Consider the following 17917-nt stretch of genomic DNA (forward strand, 5'->3'; position numbering starts at 1 on the left):
GATTCCAACTGAACACAGGAGGAAAGGTTTACACAATGAGAACAATCAGCTGTTCGTATAATCTCCCTGGGGAAGTGATGGATTCTCCAACACTGGACTCTGAAGTTTTGGCTGGGACATCTAGTCTAGTTCATGCTTTGCCCAGAAAAGTTGGACCAGATGATCCTTGAGGTCTCTTCCAACCAAGTGTTCTATGATTCTATGATCAAAGAGGAAGATGGCAGACCTGCTGATTCCATCATCCCCATGTTCCAGGTTATGTGGTGTTGCTCATGCTCAGCTTTCCAAGCAGGAAAATGGGGACAGCATCCAGGTTGAAATGCAAACAGACCTTGAAGTGCCTGTGTTAAAAAGCTTTCAAGATAATAAGGTCTGGGTCCTTGAAGAGCACTGAGGAACTCCAGCTTTATGCAGCCCAACACGCAGTGAGAACAAGCACCAGGCTATTAAAGCATTAATTCTTCCCACTTCTAAGCAGACTTAAAATAGGATATTCCACCACCACCTCTGTGCTGGAGGGTGTTGCCCTGCAACTGAAGGGAATACAGCGGAATTAGAAAGCACAGGATTCAAAACTCCTTTGGACAATTTCTATCACACAAAGAACTATATAAAGTGCTTTGCAAATTATCATGCAAATGAAGCATGTTCTTATGAAAAGGCATCATAATACAGTTTTGCTTTTCATTATCCTTTAACAGCTTAGTAAAATGGAATATCCTGACCAGGGAAGATCACCCCTTGTTAGCACATACCGGGTTCCGACCAGAAGCCATAGATCCACCCCAGAGTGGAGATCTCATTTGTGACATTTGCCACCTTCTGAACTGGTTTCAAGAATGGATAAATTCCATGTTTGCTTTTAATCAGACATGGGACAGTGTGGTTTTCCTTAAGAGTCACAGGGTGGTTCTGGTGGGCAAGGACATCAGGATGTTCCTTATCCCCACTTGGAGCAGGAACAGCTCCAAGGCCAACCAGGCTGCTCAGGGCTTTACCCAGGCCGGCCTTCAAAGCCTCCAAGGATGGAGGCTGCACAACCTCTCAGGGTGGCCTGCGCCAGCGCTTGACTGTCCTCACTGTGATAAAGCTTCTCCTTGTTGATGTTATGACTATCTTGCTTTCAAACTCACACCATCATCCAGTTTTGCAGCAATACAAGCTGGTGTTTGCTTTAAAACATGGTCTTCACCATGAGTAGAAGCTTTCCACTTTAAACCTGAGCTATGAATTATGTCCCCCTCATATCACACCAAGGATGACAGCTCCAGCCTTAACATCCCTCAGAAACAGCTAACAGGATAAGGCATTGCAGGGTACCTGACTTGTACCCACCTGCTCACAAGATCCAACCATTAATAATTTCAATAACTCATCCTCTCTAGGATCCCTGAGAGGAATGAGTTCTTCTGCAGAGCATGAAATTAAATGCTTATGGTGAACACGTGTTCCAGCTCCTCTTCTGGGTGAAGATCTTCCCACTCACAAACAGTCTAGTGCAAGCATCTCCCCACTGGGGTCATGATCCCACTTCCGCTGCTCTCTGCAGGAGCTTTTAGCTCTGCCTCATTCAGCAGAACACTTTGTACACAGGGTTGTATCAGGCAAGTTACCTGGTTTAAAGATAACTGGGGTAGTGGCAGAGGGAAAAGATGAGGGGGTGTGTATTAAGCCATCATTACTGCCAAGTGAAACAAATCTGGTGACTGACAGCACAGCTTGATGCAAGAGTTTAAGGGGCAAGTGCTCCAAGAGTTCCCTCCCCTAATCACCAGAAGAATCTGCAAGAGCAGGTGAGATCTTGACAGACAACAGAACTAGGACCTAAAATTAAACCCAACAGTGTGCCAACTGACTTCTCAGCACAGATCTTCCCCTCTGAATGCCACGACAAAGCCGGAAAGAGGGCAGAAACACAGGCACTATTTCATCTCTCCATCTATTTAACAGGGAGGGTATGCTTTGGAAAGTGATACTACAGAATTGATGTGTTTGCACTATTATCCTGACCATCCCTTTTTACTTCTCTAGGTGTAACTTGTAACTTAACTTTACTGTAACTTATGAACTGCTGCACAGGGGATACAAAGTCCCCCCTTCTTCTGCCTTCACTGTCATCAGATGGGTCAACCTGAACAATCAGCACATCTCTGGAACAGAAGTACCCACTTTAAGCCATGCACTGCTTTGGTGCACACAGCTTTTCACACTGTTTCCCACATAGCTGAGAGATCCTGCAGGCAATAGTGACCAAAAAGAACTTACCTTGCTGTTACAGCTTAATGGGTGTCTGCATGAGAGCACGTTTTTGGTTTGAGTTAGTTAGCTCAAATTCCTCTGAATTGTGAGAGGAAAATTTATAATCCATCCTCCCACAACTACCTTGAAAATGCTATTTGGGAAAACTGGGCCAATACAAGGTGCGCCAACATGTGTAACTAGCCTTTATCCCTCTTCAGACCATGCATGACGTTTCCTACTGCAACCTCTGCCCATGCACAAGTGACACATGTCCCCAGGCATCGGTGACTCCCAGGTGGAGCCTGGACCGAGAGTGCAGAGCTCACTCCTCTCAATGTCACACATACCAACATCCACACACCCAGCTCGTCCAGATCCCAGCGCACGTCCTTCTCCAAACATCTCAGGGGGAAGCACATTCCGTTGTGTTGTGCAGTGATGGTAACTCTTGCAGCATGTACTAGTTGATTAGAAGCTTATATTACAAGTTGAGACTTGCATTTCTTGATTTGCCAGCTGACACTTAACACTTCCCATGATGCGTCTGGTGGACAACAGCTGTTTGAAGCATATGGAATTGCATTCTAATGATGGGAATTTTGTGCTTAACTTCAGAAATAGGAAAAACACTATTAAGAAAAATATGTATGAGAAGTTTTATCCTTACATAGATGCCCAAGGGCTTCTACTTAGCAGAGATGAAGGACACTTTCATACTGATGTCTCACCCTTTGGACAGTGTGGAGGTAGTTTTGGACTGGCTGGTCAGTGAATCAATGCCTGTGTACAGAAATGGGTCAGAACTTGCCTGGAGCCAAGCACCTGCCTTCACAATGGTAGACCAGAACCAACATATCCAACACAGTAGATCTAACTATGCACAGAGTCACCACTTTGCAAGACCCCTGGAATAGTTTTTCAAAACTAACTACTCCCCTAAGAATTAGATAAGTATTGCTTGTCAGATCCCCTCCCAAAAATTGCATTAAAGTCTTTTGGGTCTGCAGGGCAGTCAGCAATTAACATAACTGGATCAACAATCCCATGTCTTCATCTCTCCCAGTGCAGAAGAGGTGCAAGAGATAATTCATTCGAGGAATCCAGAGTAGGGCACAGTCCCACAGCCAAACTGTGGGACTGTTAAGATAAAACATCAGCCACACATACTGTTCTAGTAATAGATGTAAGGATTATATTCAGCACACAGTCTAAGAGGAGCTCGTTTTCTAATCTTAAAGTGGATTAATATTTTTATTTCCACTCTTTACTGCTTGCTGCTGCCATTTTTACCTTCCTGAAAGAGTGAAGGCGTGAGTAAAGGCAGCTCAGCGTGAACTGTTCTGCAAGCCAACATATACAAAAAACATAAATGTAATCATGAGTGATGCCCACTTTGTAGCTCACCTTGCTGCCAAGCCCTGGAGCTTCTCATAGTTATCCACCTTATCCCACTGAACTCCTGGTAAGAGTATGAAAACATTGGTTTGTGGGTAACTCGCCACATCCAAATGTGTCAGTCTAGCACTGGAACTGTTCAGAGCCAGGAAAAAAACACACACCACACTCTTCACAGGTGAAAAATAAGTCCCATTCCTCCTCTAGAGGAAGCAAAATCGGGTTTTGTTTTCTTTTCATTAGCAAGGCAGTTTGTAAACAGGCAATACCTGAGGCTGACATGCTCCAACATAACAACGGTCACATCCGCGTTTAATAAGCCTTATGCACGGGCTGCAAAAATCACAAAAGGAAGAGGAAAAACACTCACAGAAGTCAAGTCATTCTGATTTTATATTCAGTCTTTGCAAATCAAGGATGTCCTATTTTCACTATTCAAGGCAAAAGTCTACACAGGCATGTCAAAAGCAGTAAGTGAAAAACAGTAAACACAACAGTCTTGAAAATACGTTTAATGTCTAATCTTATACAAAAGTGACAGCATTTTCAAAAAAATATCAAATCCTGTATTTATAGCTTCTCACTATCATACAGCAATATTTGTTTCATCTAAAGAAAATACAGCAGCAGGTGATAATCTATACTTTAAAGATGTGATTGCTTATATTTCATATTGTAAACAAATGCAGTATGTCAATCTCAAAGCACAAGTCAAAACGAACTTCTCAGCAATTTAACTCAAATGAGGCATAGAAATGTACAAATTCCATTGCAAAAGCTTCAGGCCAGAAGTTGCTCACACTTGACATAACATGTGATAAAGTTACTACACGGTATATAGTGACAACTTGAGTTTTTACACAATAGATTAACAGGTATACCCTTTTCACTGCTATGCAAAGAACTTTGCTCACAAAAACAAAGGGGTTATGAAACAGTTTTCATGACCTCAAGAAATACGAATATACATTGAAAAACATCCCATATATACTGAATTTTAGCCTAAGTGTTCCAGTACTAAATCCTGCCTATTTCAGGAAGAACCTAGAAGTCTAGTTACTTTTAGAAATCCCCCTTCCAAAAAATCATTACTTGCTACGTTCGCTTTATCCTTTTCCTACCTCTTCCCATTCCCTGCAAAGACATCCAGCCAGGGCAATTCTGAACTGGAGTGCTGCTACTGCACGACCCATTCATTCAGAATAAATGTTTTGTTATTACATTGATTTATTATCTAAGGCTGCAGGTATCAAAAAAAGCACTTGAGCAAATATAGTCGATGTTCTCTTATGTTAATTTTAAATTAGTCTTGCCAAGATCTAAGCCAAGTCTGGTTGGGGGCAACTGGGGCTTGTTTAAGGTTAGTGAAGACTTGCACTTTCGGCTCCTACTTCTAGAGTTACAGATGCTAAAAGTTTTAAGCTGAAACATTAAGTATTTTGTTCAGCTCCAATACTGTCCCTCTAAAACAAAAAATACACATACCTTTTCTATTAGCTTTCACGACATTAGATTAAACCAGCACCAGCTAAGCTAACTGCTTGCTTCTGCAAAAATATTGCAGAACTTTGCCATAAAGGGATGCCATCCAGAAGGACCTTGACATGCTTGAGAAGTGGGCCAATACTAACCTCATGAAGTTCAACAAAGCGAAGTGCAAGGTCCCACACCTGGGTAGGGGCAATCCCAGGCACAGCTACAGGTTGGGCAGAGAAGGGATTCAGAACAGCCCTAAGGAAGACTTGGAGGTGTTGATCAATGAGAAACTAAACATGACCCAGCAGAGTGTACTTGCAGCCCAGAAAGCCAACTGCATACTGGGCTTCATCAAAAGGAGCATGACGAGCAGCTTGAAGGAGGTGATCCTGCCCCTCTACTCTGCTCTTTTGAGACCCCACTTGAAGTACTCTGTGCAGTTCTGGTGTCCCCAGAATAAGGACACAGAACTGCTGGAGCAAGCCCAGAGGAGGCCGTGAGGATGATGAGGGGGCTGGAGCACCTCCCATATGAAGACAAGTGAAGAAAATTTGGGCTGTTCAGCCTGGAGAAGAGAAGGCTGCGTGGAGACCTCATAGCAGCCTTCCAGTATCTGAAGTGGGCCTACAAGGATGCTGGGGAGGGACTCTTCATCAGGGACTGTAACAATAGGACAAGGGGTAGTGGGTTTAAACTTAAACAGGGGCAATTTAGGCTAGATATAACTCTGCAAGTGGTGAGGCACTGGAACAGGCTGCCCAGGGAAGCTGTGGCTGCCTCATCTCTCGCAGTGTTCAAGGCCAGGTTGGACAGGACTTTGAGCAACCTGGTCTAGTGTGAGGCATCCCTGCCCATGGCAGGGGGGTTGGAACTAGACGATCTTAAGGTCCTTTCCAACCCAAACCATTCTATGATTCTATAAAGGCTAAACTACAAAAAAGCATCACCACCAGGTCACCCCATTTGCTTTTAAGAAGTCCATCACACACATGCAGGAAGCCACGATAAGGTACTGGAAGAGAATCAACTCACTTTCACAGTTCCATGATACAAAAACTCCCTAACGAGATACTATGTTAAGCAAAATTTGTTCCTAATTCTACCTACAGAGGCTAAGTTAGGACATCCCCAGCTGGGAATAAAACAAACCGTCCATGGTCAGAGTCTAGGCTATGAAGTACCACAAAGAGTGCCAGAACTCCCCACTGACACGTGGCTCTGTGTCTTGGTAACACTAAGCTAGCATTGCAGCAAACCCCTTGCATGCGCTTTGCACAGATATGGCAAGAATATGAAAACCGACTGCAGTGCCCCTTCGGAGGGGGAGACAGCTACGCAGCAGTGCACAGGCTTCTAGACATTCAATTACTCCCAAGTTACACTTACTCAGTGAGGTATGCAGACACCTAGCTGAGAACAGAGGACTTCTCCCTGTTACAACACTCAGGGAAGCTCCCATGAGGCCTCCTCCTTCTCAACTGTGGCAATAAGGATCTTTGTAGCTGACAGAACTGAACGCCATGCCAAAAATGGCTGGGAAGGGAATTGTCAGATTGGGGTTTTTTGATCTTTTATGCTCAAGTTCAGTTTCCAGGGACTCTGAAAAAGTCTGCCGAGTTTACACCACGCAGCAGCAAAGTCAAATTTTAAATGACTAGAACCCAGGTTAGAAATAGGGAAGTACCTTACCTAAGTGGGAATCAGTTTCTCTTTACATAGACCAACCCAAACTTCCAACCACCACAGAATGAGAACTGGCAAAATGATGTCCTCATTTGCATGCATAAAACTCACATTTGTTGATTCAAAGTTAACTGCACATCCAGGTTATTTAATTTGCACATAAATGCCTGTTTGTGAACACGAACAGTGCGCTGACAAGTCAGACCAAGTATTTCAAATGTGTATCTTCTCTTCCGTAGTCCCAGACTGAGCAATAAGGTTCGAGTATATACAAAATGCTGAGAAAACCTTCAAGTTCACATGCTCTGTCTCTTTAGTTTGAATTACTGTAGCATGTTGAAAAATTAGATTTCTTGACTAGAATCTTGAAACACTTTTTAGTGACGTTTTAGAATAACCTGAAAATAGACAAAATACGACTATCCATCCATTCAGTGACCAGCACAAGTCTGGCAACAAGACTTAAAGCATTCATGGAAATTTAATAATTAGCTTTTTGTTAGGTCCTTGGGCCTGATTCCTTGTAATTCTTACTTGGCAGCTCCCATTTTTCCAAGGAATACTTGCTAATGTAAGATCCACAGATGTTAGTTTTATTTCTGCTCTTTGTAATTCACTTTATTAAACCAAACAATTATACCAGCATATGAGCAAGGAAGATTTATGCAAACTGCTCCTTCATACCCCAAATGCACATACAAGAGGCAAGTATTCTTCATAGCCCCCAACATTACTGAAACAAAAACTGTAAAAATCTCTGTAAGTAGTGGATGAAGGTGGAAAACTACAGTATTTTGTTGCCCAGAATGTATTCAACGGTAAGGCTGCAAGAGACAATAGTTCATGGTCAATACAGGCTTTTCACAAAGCAGTTAATTCAGTTACAAAAATTCTTAATTAAAAATTAATTCACCTTTATAAGTTTTTATTCCCTCCATATGTGCCCTAGAAGCAGTCTCTCTAGATTACAGAGAATAGAGTGTGCTCTCTTTCAGAATGTATTACAAGGCTATCTACCTTTTTTTGCCTTTTAGAGAAGGCTTTCCAAGTAGGGGAAGACCACTGTAACGTAATGCTTAGACACACTCCAAGCTGATGCAATTTCACCATTCTAGGATATTTAGTTAAGCATTTAAGAAGTTGGCTACTATTCCACTGACTACAGAAATAAGGCAGATGTGCTGAAATTCCTTACCTGCACTAACAGATCTTATGCTACTGAATTTCCACACTTAAAAGTATAACATTTTAGAGTAATTCAAGACCAAAATGAAATACTCACATGGGGACCACCAGGCATTGATGGAGCACCAGCAGGACCAGATGGCACTTGAAAAGGATTAGGGGGCGTAGGATATAGTCCTGGAGCTGGATATGATCCTGTGGGTGGAGGAAATGGACCTGGCGGTGAAGGTCCCCATGTTCCAGGAGGGACCGTACCCCATGGTACTGTTGGTGCTGCCCCTGGAGTCTGGGTAGGAGCGGAATATGGCCCTGGGGGTGGATATGGCATGCTAGGTGCAGGATACTGCCCTCCTATTGTTGGTCCCCATGCTCCAGAGGGCATGGATCCCCATGGCCCAACAGGAGCAGGAGGTGCAGCTGGCTCTGTTGGACCACCGTAAGGTCTTGGAAGCTCTGGAAAGGGCATATTTGGTGGAGGATATTGCCCTGGTGGGACAGGACCTGGCACAGTTGGGGGTGGATATGGACCACCAGGAGGAGGAGGAAATGGAGCAGGCGGTCCAGGGGGCATTGAAGGATACATTCCTGTTGGTGGAGGTCCAAATGGCATACTGGAAGCGGATGTATTTGGTGGCAGTCCAGTTGGCGCCATAGGGGGAGCGCTTGGGTTGTTCCAGGGATTTGAAGCTGGCCAACCCTGCGGCGGCTGACCAGGTTGCTGACCAGGTTTTGTACTGCTCACTTTGGAGGTTTTAGCAGGAGACTGATCTGGTAAAGCATCTGCCAACTGAAAAACAAAGCATCAGTGAGAATGTAAAATGTCTACTGGACTTACTAGTTGCAGACATTCACCCACTACATGTGTATGTTTCAGTTGCCAAAATGGGAGGAGGAGAGCTCTGCTGCTGCACAGAGATGATTACATTTATTTTTGTGCATCTTCTATCATTAAGGGAGAAGAGGCATTCTGACATGCTGCAATTAGAAAACCAATGGTAAAAGGTGACCAGCCACACAGAGCAATAAGCAATTCCAGCACAAATCCAAAAGGATTTTCATAGATTGCCATTATAACTATTCTGACACTATTAAAGCACAACCCCTTTGTTAATACCATAGCAGAAAAGAACCCATGAGGTACCCAGCAGCTTCATGTGTTTAATCCACAGATTGCTACATCTACCCAAAAGGGAAACACCACAGCTGCGGTACAGAGGAAATAACCTCTCAACTGTAAGCTCCCCTTCTTCTTAAGAAAGTATGTCAAGTTTTAGAATGAAGTAACCAACTGGCTGATCCTCAGGAAAGAAAAACTGTTACTTACCGAAAAATCATCGGTTCCAGACATTTTTCTGAAAATTAAGGTAAGATAAAGTTAAATTTGTTGAAAATAATAAAGTATTTCAAGCAAGAGTTAAACAAACTCTACATTTGTATCATTTAAACCACTGTAAGTGTTGAACTGACAGCACCTCTCAGCCGTGGCTTTGTTTAAATGACTGGCCCATACAGATGTGTGCTACCCAAATACTTCCCTCTTGATAAAATTCTCACAAAAAGGCAGGTCTTCAGCCTCTACCTGTCTTATGTCAGACAGAAATGACACAATGTAAATGGGTCATATTACACTAAGAAAAATTATTTAAAGTATTTATACCAAGCAGGCAGCCTACCCAGACAGCGATGCCTGGCAAGTATTCAAGCTCTTTTCTAAAGTGGGACTCAGAAAAGGTAAGGCAGGCTGCTGCAGATTTCTTCTAAAAGAAAACATGATTAAATCCCCACACAGATCCTATTGTCAGAAATAAAGAATATAGTTTGCTGATGCTTTATCCTCCATTTCAGAACACACCAAAGATAGTGGATGCTCTTAATCTACATTCACTGTTTCCAGCTAAACTGAACATAGACATGGCAAAGGTGTCATTAATGCACACTAGAGTTTAAAATAGGGACCAATGAGTCAGGTGGTGTCTTTCCATGAAGGCAGCTACTGCACTTAAGAGCATTCCAGAACTTCACCTCAATGAACACTGACTGGCTTTGTCAATCTTTATTAGCTATATAAAAGGGCAGCTGAAGGTATATTTAGTTTGACGGAGAAGAAGTACTGACTACAGGTGAAGAATTGTTAAAAGGATGGCCAGGAGCAGGTGAAATAGGTGGACATGCCCTAGTGTGGCCAGAAGGTTTTAGGGGAGAATGTAGGAGATAGAGAGGAACTTAAGAGAAGGAAAACTACTAAATAAATCAAGAGTACAAATACTACTGCCAAGTAGACCCCCACATAAATCAATCCTTGTTTTTCCTTCTTGATGGTGAAGACCTTTTAGCACAGAGATTGGTCTCAAGGACGGAGGTTTGTGCAGATAGCCTGTGACAAATGGGTTTATGAGCTCCATTAGATTAGAAATTACATAATGCAAATAATGCACACACAAGCTTGAGTCTTCTCTGAAACTGTTTTATAAGTTTATTGCTGTCTGCACAATTTCCTAATCTTAGGACAGTAGTGGGTCAGAACAAGGGCCCATTTAGCTCAGCATCCCATTTTATCTTCAACACTGACTAGCAGGGAAGAACAAGAACAAGAACAGGGATGACAACCCAATATGATTCCAAACTCAGAGACTCCCAAAGGTGAAGGCAATTTCTGTGGAATAACAACCCTCAGATAATTTCTTTTCCACAAACACATCTAGTTTCCCCACTTGTAGCTACAACATCCATTGGCAAAGAACTCCACAGGGTTGCTATTTGTAACACAAAAAGGCATCTTCTTTTTTGTTCTATACCTGGATCTTACTAGTTTCAGATGTTGCTCCTTCATTCTTGCAGCTGAGGAAATGAGTAAGTCTATTCTTATCCACCCTGCTCATGCTGATGATTATTCTACAGATTTTTATCATTTTCTTTCAGCTGTTCCTTCTCTGAGGCCAAGCTCTAGCTTATTTCACTGACCCTTGTGCAGCAGCTATTCCATACCTTTGATTATTCTCACTGCCTCTCTTTGAGGCTTTTCCAATTCTTCCGTATCTTTTGAGATGAATGACAAGAACCACAGAGAATTCAAGATGTGGAATAACCACTGATTTATACAGTTTCATAATTATGCTCTGGTTTGTCTCCTATTCTCTTGCTAATACTTCTTACTGTTTCATCTGCTTTTTGATTGCTATGGAACTGACATTTCAGTAGCAGTATTTCATTCCCTGGTGTTAAGGGTCAGCCCATCATTTTGTATATGAAATTATATGCACCACTCTATATTTATCTACTCTGCATTACATTAGATTTACCGACATTGAATTATATCTGCCATTTTATCACCTAATTCTAACTTTCCCGAATGGCTTCATATCAATAAGACACTGCTCATCTTATTTCCCAAGTTATTTATGACTACACCGAGCAACCCAGACTCCTGTGGAAACACAGTGAACTACTCAAGATACACCTAATAATTTAAATAAACCTTTTAAGAAATACAAATAATAGGATCACAGGATGGTTTGGGCTGAGATGGACCTTAAAGACCACCCAGTTCCAAACCCCCTGCCACATGCAGGGACACCTTCCACTAGACCAGGCTGATCCAAGCCCTGTCCAACCTGGCCTTGGACACTGCCAGGGATGGGGCAGCCACAGCTTCCCCAGGCAACCTGCGCCATGGCCTCATAGTGAATAACTTCTCCCTAATATCTAATCTAAGTCTTCCCTTTGTCGGTTTAAAGCCATTCCCCCTTGTCCTATCCCTACAGGCTCTTGTCAAAAGCCCCTCTCCAGATTTCTTGTCGGTCCCTTTAGGCACTGGAAGCTGCTCTAAGGTCTCCCTGAAACCTTCTCTTCTCCAGAGCAGAACAACCCCAGCTCCCTCAGTCTGTCTCCATAGCAGAGGCAGTCCAGCCCCCAGAGCATCTTCGTGGCTTCCTCTGGACTTGCTCCAACAGGTCCACATCCTCTTTATGTTGGGGGCCCCAGAGCTGGATGCAGTACTGCAGGTGAGGTCTCATAAGAGCAGAGCAGAAGCAGGAAATATCACCTCCTTTGAGCTGCTGGTCACGCTGCTTTTGATGCAGCCTTGCACTTGGCCTTGTTGAACTTACGGTTCACACAAGCCCACTCTCCAGCCTGTCCAGGTCCCTCTGGATGCCATTCCTTCCCTCGAGTGTGTCAACCACACCACACAGCTTGGTTGGCAAACTTGCTGAGGGTACGTTTGATCCCACTGTGGCTGACTAAGACATTAAACAGCACTGGCCCCAGTAGCAACCCGTAAGGAACACCACTCATCACTGGTCTCCACTTGGATATCAAGCTGTTGACAACAAGTCTTTGAGTGCGACCATCCAGATAACTCCTTATTCACCGAGTGGTCCACCCATCAAATCCATATCTACAAACACAGCACTCAGGTGGAAATCAGTGCCTAACTGCATGAATCTGAAGGTTTGTTAAAGCTCCAACATTAGCTTGTAACAACAGTAGTTCCTTCAAGCAAGTACAAACACTTGAATCTTTGCATCAGATGAGATACACTGTTCAGATCAATAAGTATCTGTTTCAAGTTGAGAAACAAACTACATTGCAGTGGGAAAGTGGTTTCTACTCCTGTTGTTAACAGCTCAGCTGCTTGAGAGACATCTACCACAAAAAGCTGAATTTCTCTTCAACAGCTACATCTTATAAGAGTTTGTTAGTTTTTGCAACGATCCATGTTCAATAATAATCAGAAGTTGATATGTGCTTTTTAGTGGCACTGTAGTTCAATTTACCTATACAGACACAGAAGCTATTTAACCTACAAAATACAGTAACTTTTTTACATAAATGCACATGTAAATGTATTCATATGCAAAAAAAAAAAAAAAAACCAACAGGTTAGCAACACCAAATCAGACCAAGAGAATCAACTTTTCTTTAGGCAGATGGAGAGATGGGGTAAGACCCACTTAACACAGATCTACAAGAGAGTGAAAAAAGCCCAGAGAAGAAGTTGGAACATATGCAACAAGGGAGAGAAGGGAGAAAGGAAACAGGCCTAATGGAGAACTCAGAAGAAAATCCCATGATCTTTCACAAAAGTGACAGGGAGTAGTAAATTCAAGTCAAAGCAGTGGATGAATACAGCTGAAACATGCCTGCTCACAAAATATCAACAAATATCCCCAATATTTGTCAGCAGATAATTTCTAAATATTTCTGTGCCATAAAAATGACTTATGAAAAAAAAGAAATCATAGTTAAGCATATCTTATAATGAGATTTAGTGGCTTTTTCACTTTGGCAAGCAGACAAGAGCAACATTTGTTGGCAACATTTGGCATAACTGAGCCAATGCCAAGCATGTCAAGGATCCTCTTGCAGACAGGATGGCCTACTTCAGGGACAGTTTTTAACATACATTTAGGCTGGGTACTGCCACCTTAATTTAATAAAAAACCCCGAAATTACCATTAGACACATTTAGACAACATATGAACTAATTTGTACTTAAATCTAGAATACATATTCAAGTTGTTCAACACTAGTATAAGGAATTTCAGTCAAAACCTTATAGAAATATAAATTATATTGGGAGGAGTCTTGCCCAAGGCATTCACATGCTCACAAATCAGTCACTGTCAGACAGAAGACCTCCAAGTAACTCAATTTTAAAGTCCCCACTGGTCACATTTGGGCTCCAAATGCACTGAATTGTGCCTTGACTAGATTTTTAGACTCAGTAGAGTTAACAAATGGATCCCCATTTCCTACTGAAGCCTTCCAAGAAGAGCACTGCACAAGCACGGATACGAGCAGAGAAGAGTCGATGTAACAGACATCTGTTTTGCCACACTTAAACTCTACTTCAAATTACTCTTTCATGGAGTTGGGGAGATGAAAGAGTGACTGGAAGAAGGAGGGTTCAGGAGTCTGAGTAATTTGGCAGGGAATAGAAAGACTACAGAACTGGCAGCATTCAAACTGTAGTCCTGCTTGCATCCACTGTGCTCTAAGATTTCCTTTGTTTTCTGAAGCTGCCGCCCCTGGAAACATCCCTGCTTTCCAGAAGCACAGAGCCTGCCAGCTCCATGCCAGCTCCAGATCGCTGGTCAGGGCACCAGTGCTCAGCCCCCTCTGAGAACACATATGGCCAGAAGTGCAGAACTAAAGCGATGGAGAGCGCAAGATGAAAGACATCTGCGAGGAAAAAAAAAGGCATCTAGCAGCAGAATCTCTCTCATCCTTTACCCTGAAGAGTAGTAATGAGAGGGCATGAAGGACTTCCACTGCACCTACCCAGAAACCACACGCAGCAGATTCTTCAGACGACAGTCCAAGGCCTCCTGGATGCCCATGAGTTGCTCCCGAAAATTAACAGCAGGCAGGTGAGACAAGTAAGCCTGCTGGCTCCACACCACAGGCTGGAAAAAGGTTGGGAAGCACTCCTCTGACACAGCAGCGGCAGGCTAGTTCTACCAACAGCATTCAAGAGCAACCGGTGATTTTCAGAGAGGTCTGTGAAAAGCCCATTTCTGGAAGTGTGGCGCTACGTGTGGCATGCTAAATCTGTCCTACTGAACAGCTTCTGCAACAAAATAGCTCCACAGTGGATTTTTAAGCTCTAAACACTCTCTGATCACATCCAGCCCAACTGAAACTGACGGATGCAGCAGCATTTTTTCCCCATGCTCTTGCCTGCCTTGGCTTTTATCCATCATCGGTCCTTAGGGACCCTCGTTAGGAAGAGCTGTCCAAACCACTTTTTCTTTCTTTTACTCAAGCTATCCAAAACTAAGCATCAACCGCTTTCATTTTTGAGTTGTATGACATTTTTCCAACAGTTGATGTGCCAGATTTAGTTCCTGTCTCCAAGATCATCTTTCAAACACTGAAAAATGCTTTCTAGATGCAACAGGCTCTGCTGCATTTCCACTGGGTGGCATGGCTCTATCAGCAAAGAGGTTCTTTTGTCACTCTAACATGACTAATACCTACCAGCATAACCTCATCTACAACAAGATTTCTGCCCACATAAATACAACTACCCAACATAGCTATACGGATAAAATGGAAGAGAGACCAAATCTTTGACAGCTTCTAAATGTTTTCTAAAATATGTAAATTTCTGCAGCTTCTACCTTCCAGCTTCAAGCATCAACATTTTGTAGCTGCCTTACCTCCTTCCCAGCAGCTGCACTGATGCACTTACATACCTGCATGCAATCGTTTAGTCTGACCTGCCTGTTTATTCCTTGGGAGAACAAAGGCAATTGGTAAAGACACTGAAGGGGGAAGAAAAAAAAAAACCCAAAACAACAGTTGCATCATTAGTATCTGTGTGAGATTTGATGATCTTCCTGCCGCTTCCTATGTCTGTTTTGACTGACAAAAAGGACAGAAGTCAGATTTTTAGTTGTCAGATTTTCAGGACAGATTTAATTAAGACTGACAACCAGAATGTTGTACTTGCTATAAATTATGAACTGCCAGAAAAAAAGAATTCTTCAAAATAGAGGTCTTTTCAGTTTCCAAGACCTATGAAATACAAAGCCATAAGGAACTGTAATCTGTTCCAGTTTTCTACTCATGACAGGCCATTCAGTTTCACAGCTGCCTCCCCACCAAGACCAGACCTAATCCCTTCAGATGGTCACCACACCACAAGCAGATGGTTCCAAACCGGGCAGCCATACATCACTTTTAAGGCAGTTTGTTCACGTGCCAGCTGTGATAGAAAATCAGTGGAGAACACAGAGTCTCTGCTCCTGTCCACATCACCCTACTCTGTGAATCTTGCAAAAGACATATTGATCCAGCAGCAACTCAGAATAATTAGAATGTCTTTATACTTTCTTAAGAGCTATGGAGCCTATTCTCATTGTGTTATCCTCATTTTTAAAAGTGTGCTTTATTTCTCATTTATAGCTTTAGCTTCCAATAATCCATTCTTCTGAAGTCTGCCTGAACTAGCTAAAATAGCTATTTAAAGAATACCTGTGTTCTCCTTCTACCATAACCACATACTCAGGAATTATCAGCTCAGTTATTTTGATTTGTTCTTGATGAAATAAGCATACTGACCCTGAGCGCAAGGGACTATGCAACAACTTCACTGCAGGGCTCTTGGCGTGTTGCTCTCCCCCGCAAGGAAAACATCAAAGCTGTGTCTCGTATTCAAGTTCTAGCCTCAACAGTGACTAACCAAACCACACACCTTTCTACTCCTTAACAAAAGCTCTTTTCCAGGGTAGCTGTTTTTCAGGACACAATCTCACTTCATGGATAAAGCTGACGTCTTTCACATCTTGATTTGGCATTGTCAGAATGAACTCTAGTTTTAAAATATGGAAAGTGCTTCCTAGCACTGGCTTGATATTTACCACAAATTCTGCAGCAGCCACTGGTCTCCACAGGTCCAGGGGGGGTAGGGGAGAGCAGTTTTATTTAGCAAAAATAAAATAAAAGCTACCTTTGTTCTTGCATCCACTGACAATAAGGCTGAACAGCATCAGAACAACACAGTTTTTCATGGAATTCACCTAGAAATGGCTCTCTCAGAGACAGAACCTTTCAGGTAATTAGTTCTCTCGTCAAGCAATGTGCCCGTTGTACCACACAGTGCTAGCTTTCCCGGTACGTCAGCAACCTCAAATGTATTAACATCTGAAAAAATGGACTTTGTAACATAAACTATGAAAAATTCACTTGCCTGAGACTCTTTTATTGAAGAACTGTTTTGAGTTAAACAGCCACTTAAATACGATCCATGCTCTTTTACAGATTACGACCATAAAAACAACCCGATAAAATATTTTACCCAGTCAAGACCGTTACGGCTGTCCCTGTTACACAGAGTAACCCAGGATCCGCTACAAACGAACCTCCTCTGCTCTGCAGCCACCAGCGGAGACCGCCCCAGGTAACGGAAAGCGGAGGCAGCCGTCAGGCGACCACCGGTACCCCGGGGCGATCCGCCTGCTCCCAGCGGCGGGTCCGCAGGCGGGGGACACCGGCTTCCGCCGCTCACTCGGTGCCGGCGACCCCCGGCACCACCCCCCGCAGCCCTGCGGGGCTGGGCAAGGCGGCGGCAGCTCCCCGCCCGCCTCTCCTGGGAGCGCGAAGGGCCAGCTGCGGCCCGGCGGCCCGCGGGGACGGCGCGGCCGCTGCGGTGTGGGATGAAGCCGCCCCTCCCTTCTCGCTCTCCCCCCCTGTCCCCCTCGCAGCGGAGCGGCGCCCCTCGCCGCCGCGGCCGGGCGGTACCTGTGCGGGAGGAGCGCGGCGCGGCGCAGGCCAGGAGCGAGGCAGCAGGCGGCGGCCCGCAGCACCACCACCGCCACCCCGACGCCCAGGCGGAAGCGGAACTGCGTCACGCGCCCCGCCTCCCCAGCGCCCGGAAGGTCACCTCCTTGGCCCCGCCCTGCCGCGAGCAGCGCCGCTCCTCCTTCTCCTGCCCCCCCACCCCCACCCGGGTCACGCGGTGCTTTCCCGCTCTCCGCACGCGCCGGGGGCGGGTGCGGCGCCGGCAGGGTCCGCCCCGCGGCGGGAGGTGCCCCCGTGCAGGGAATGACTGACCCCGCCTGGTCCCGGCTTCCAGCCGGCACGAACCCCACCGCGCACCGGCTAGGAGCGGGGCTGGTCCAGCCTGCGGAGGGGGCAGCTCCAGGGAGACCTTAGAGCAGCTCCAGTGCGTAAAGGGACTGACAAGAAAGCTGGAGAGGGACTTTGGACAAGGGCATGTAGGGACAGGACAAGGGGGAATGGCTTTAAACTGACAGAGGAGAGATTTAGGTTAGATATGAGGAAAAAGTTCTTCCCTGTGAGGGTGCTGAGGCCCTGGCACAGGTTGCCCAGAGAAGCTGTGGCTGCCCCATCCCTGGCAGTGTTCAAGGCCAGGTTGGACAGGGCTTGGAGCAACCTGCTCTAGTGGAAGGTGTCCCTGCCCATGGCAGTG

General features: G+C 44.5%; 1 protein-coding gene across 4 annotated transcripts; it reads right to left on the reverse strand.

Moving 5' to 3' along the window:
- Window positions 1-4011: 4011 nt before the first annotated feature.
- On the reverse strand, window positions 4012-17329 carry MAPK1IP1L (mitogen-activated protein kinase 1 interacting protein 1 like). Of its 4 annotated transcripts, none has more exons than XM_030484740.1 (5): window positions 17227-17316; window positions 14263-14551; window positions 9305-9332; window positions 8078-8767; window positions 4012-7619 (listed from the first exon to the last, which is right to left on the reverse strand). In XM_030484740.1, the coding sequence occupies exons 2-5, from the start codon at window positions 14319-14321 to the stop codon at window positions 7608-7610; spliced, it is 789 nt and encodes a 262-aa protein (XP_030340600.1). In that variant the 5' UTR covers window positions 14322-14551; window positions 17227-17316; the 3' UTR covers window positions 4012-7607. The 4 variants fall into 4 exon arrangements, with proteins under 4 accessions (XP_030340600.1, XP_030340599.1, XP_030340602.1 ...); XM_030484739.1 differs by lacking the exon at window positions 17227-17316 and adding an exon at window positions 16848-17107; XM_030484742.1 differs by lacking the exon at window positions 14263-14551 and having other exon boundaries at window positions 17227-17329.
- Window positions 17330-17917: the final 588 nt, after the last annotated feature.

Source organism: Strigops habroptila, chromosome 4 (genome assembly GCF_004027225.2).
Source record: "Strigops habroptila isolate Jane chromosome 4, bStrHab1.2.pri, whole genome shotgun sequence".
In the NCBI taxonomy this organism is placed as follows: domain Eukaryota; kingdom Metazoa; phylum Chordata; class Aves; order Psittaciformes; family Psittacidae; genus Strigops; species Strigops habroptila.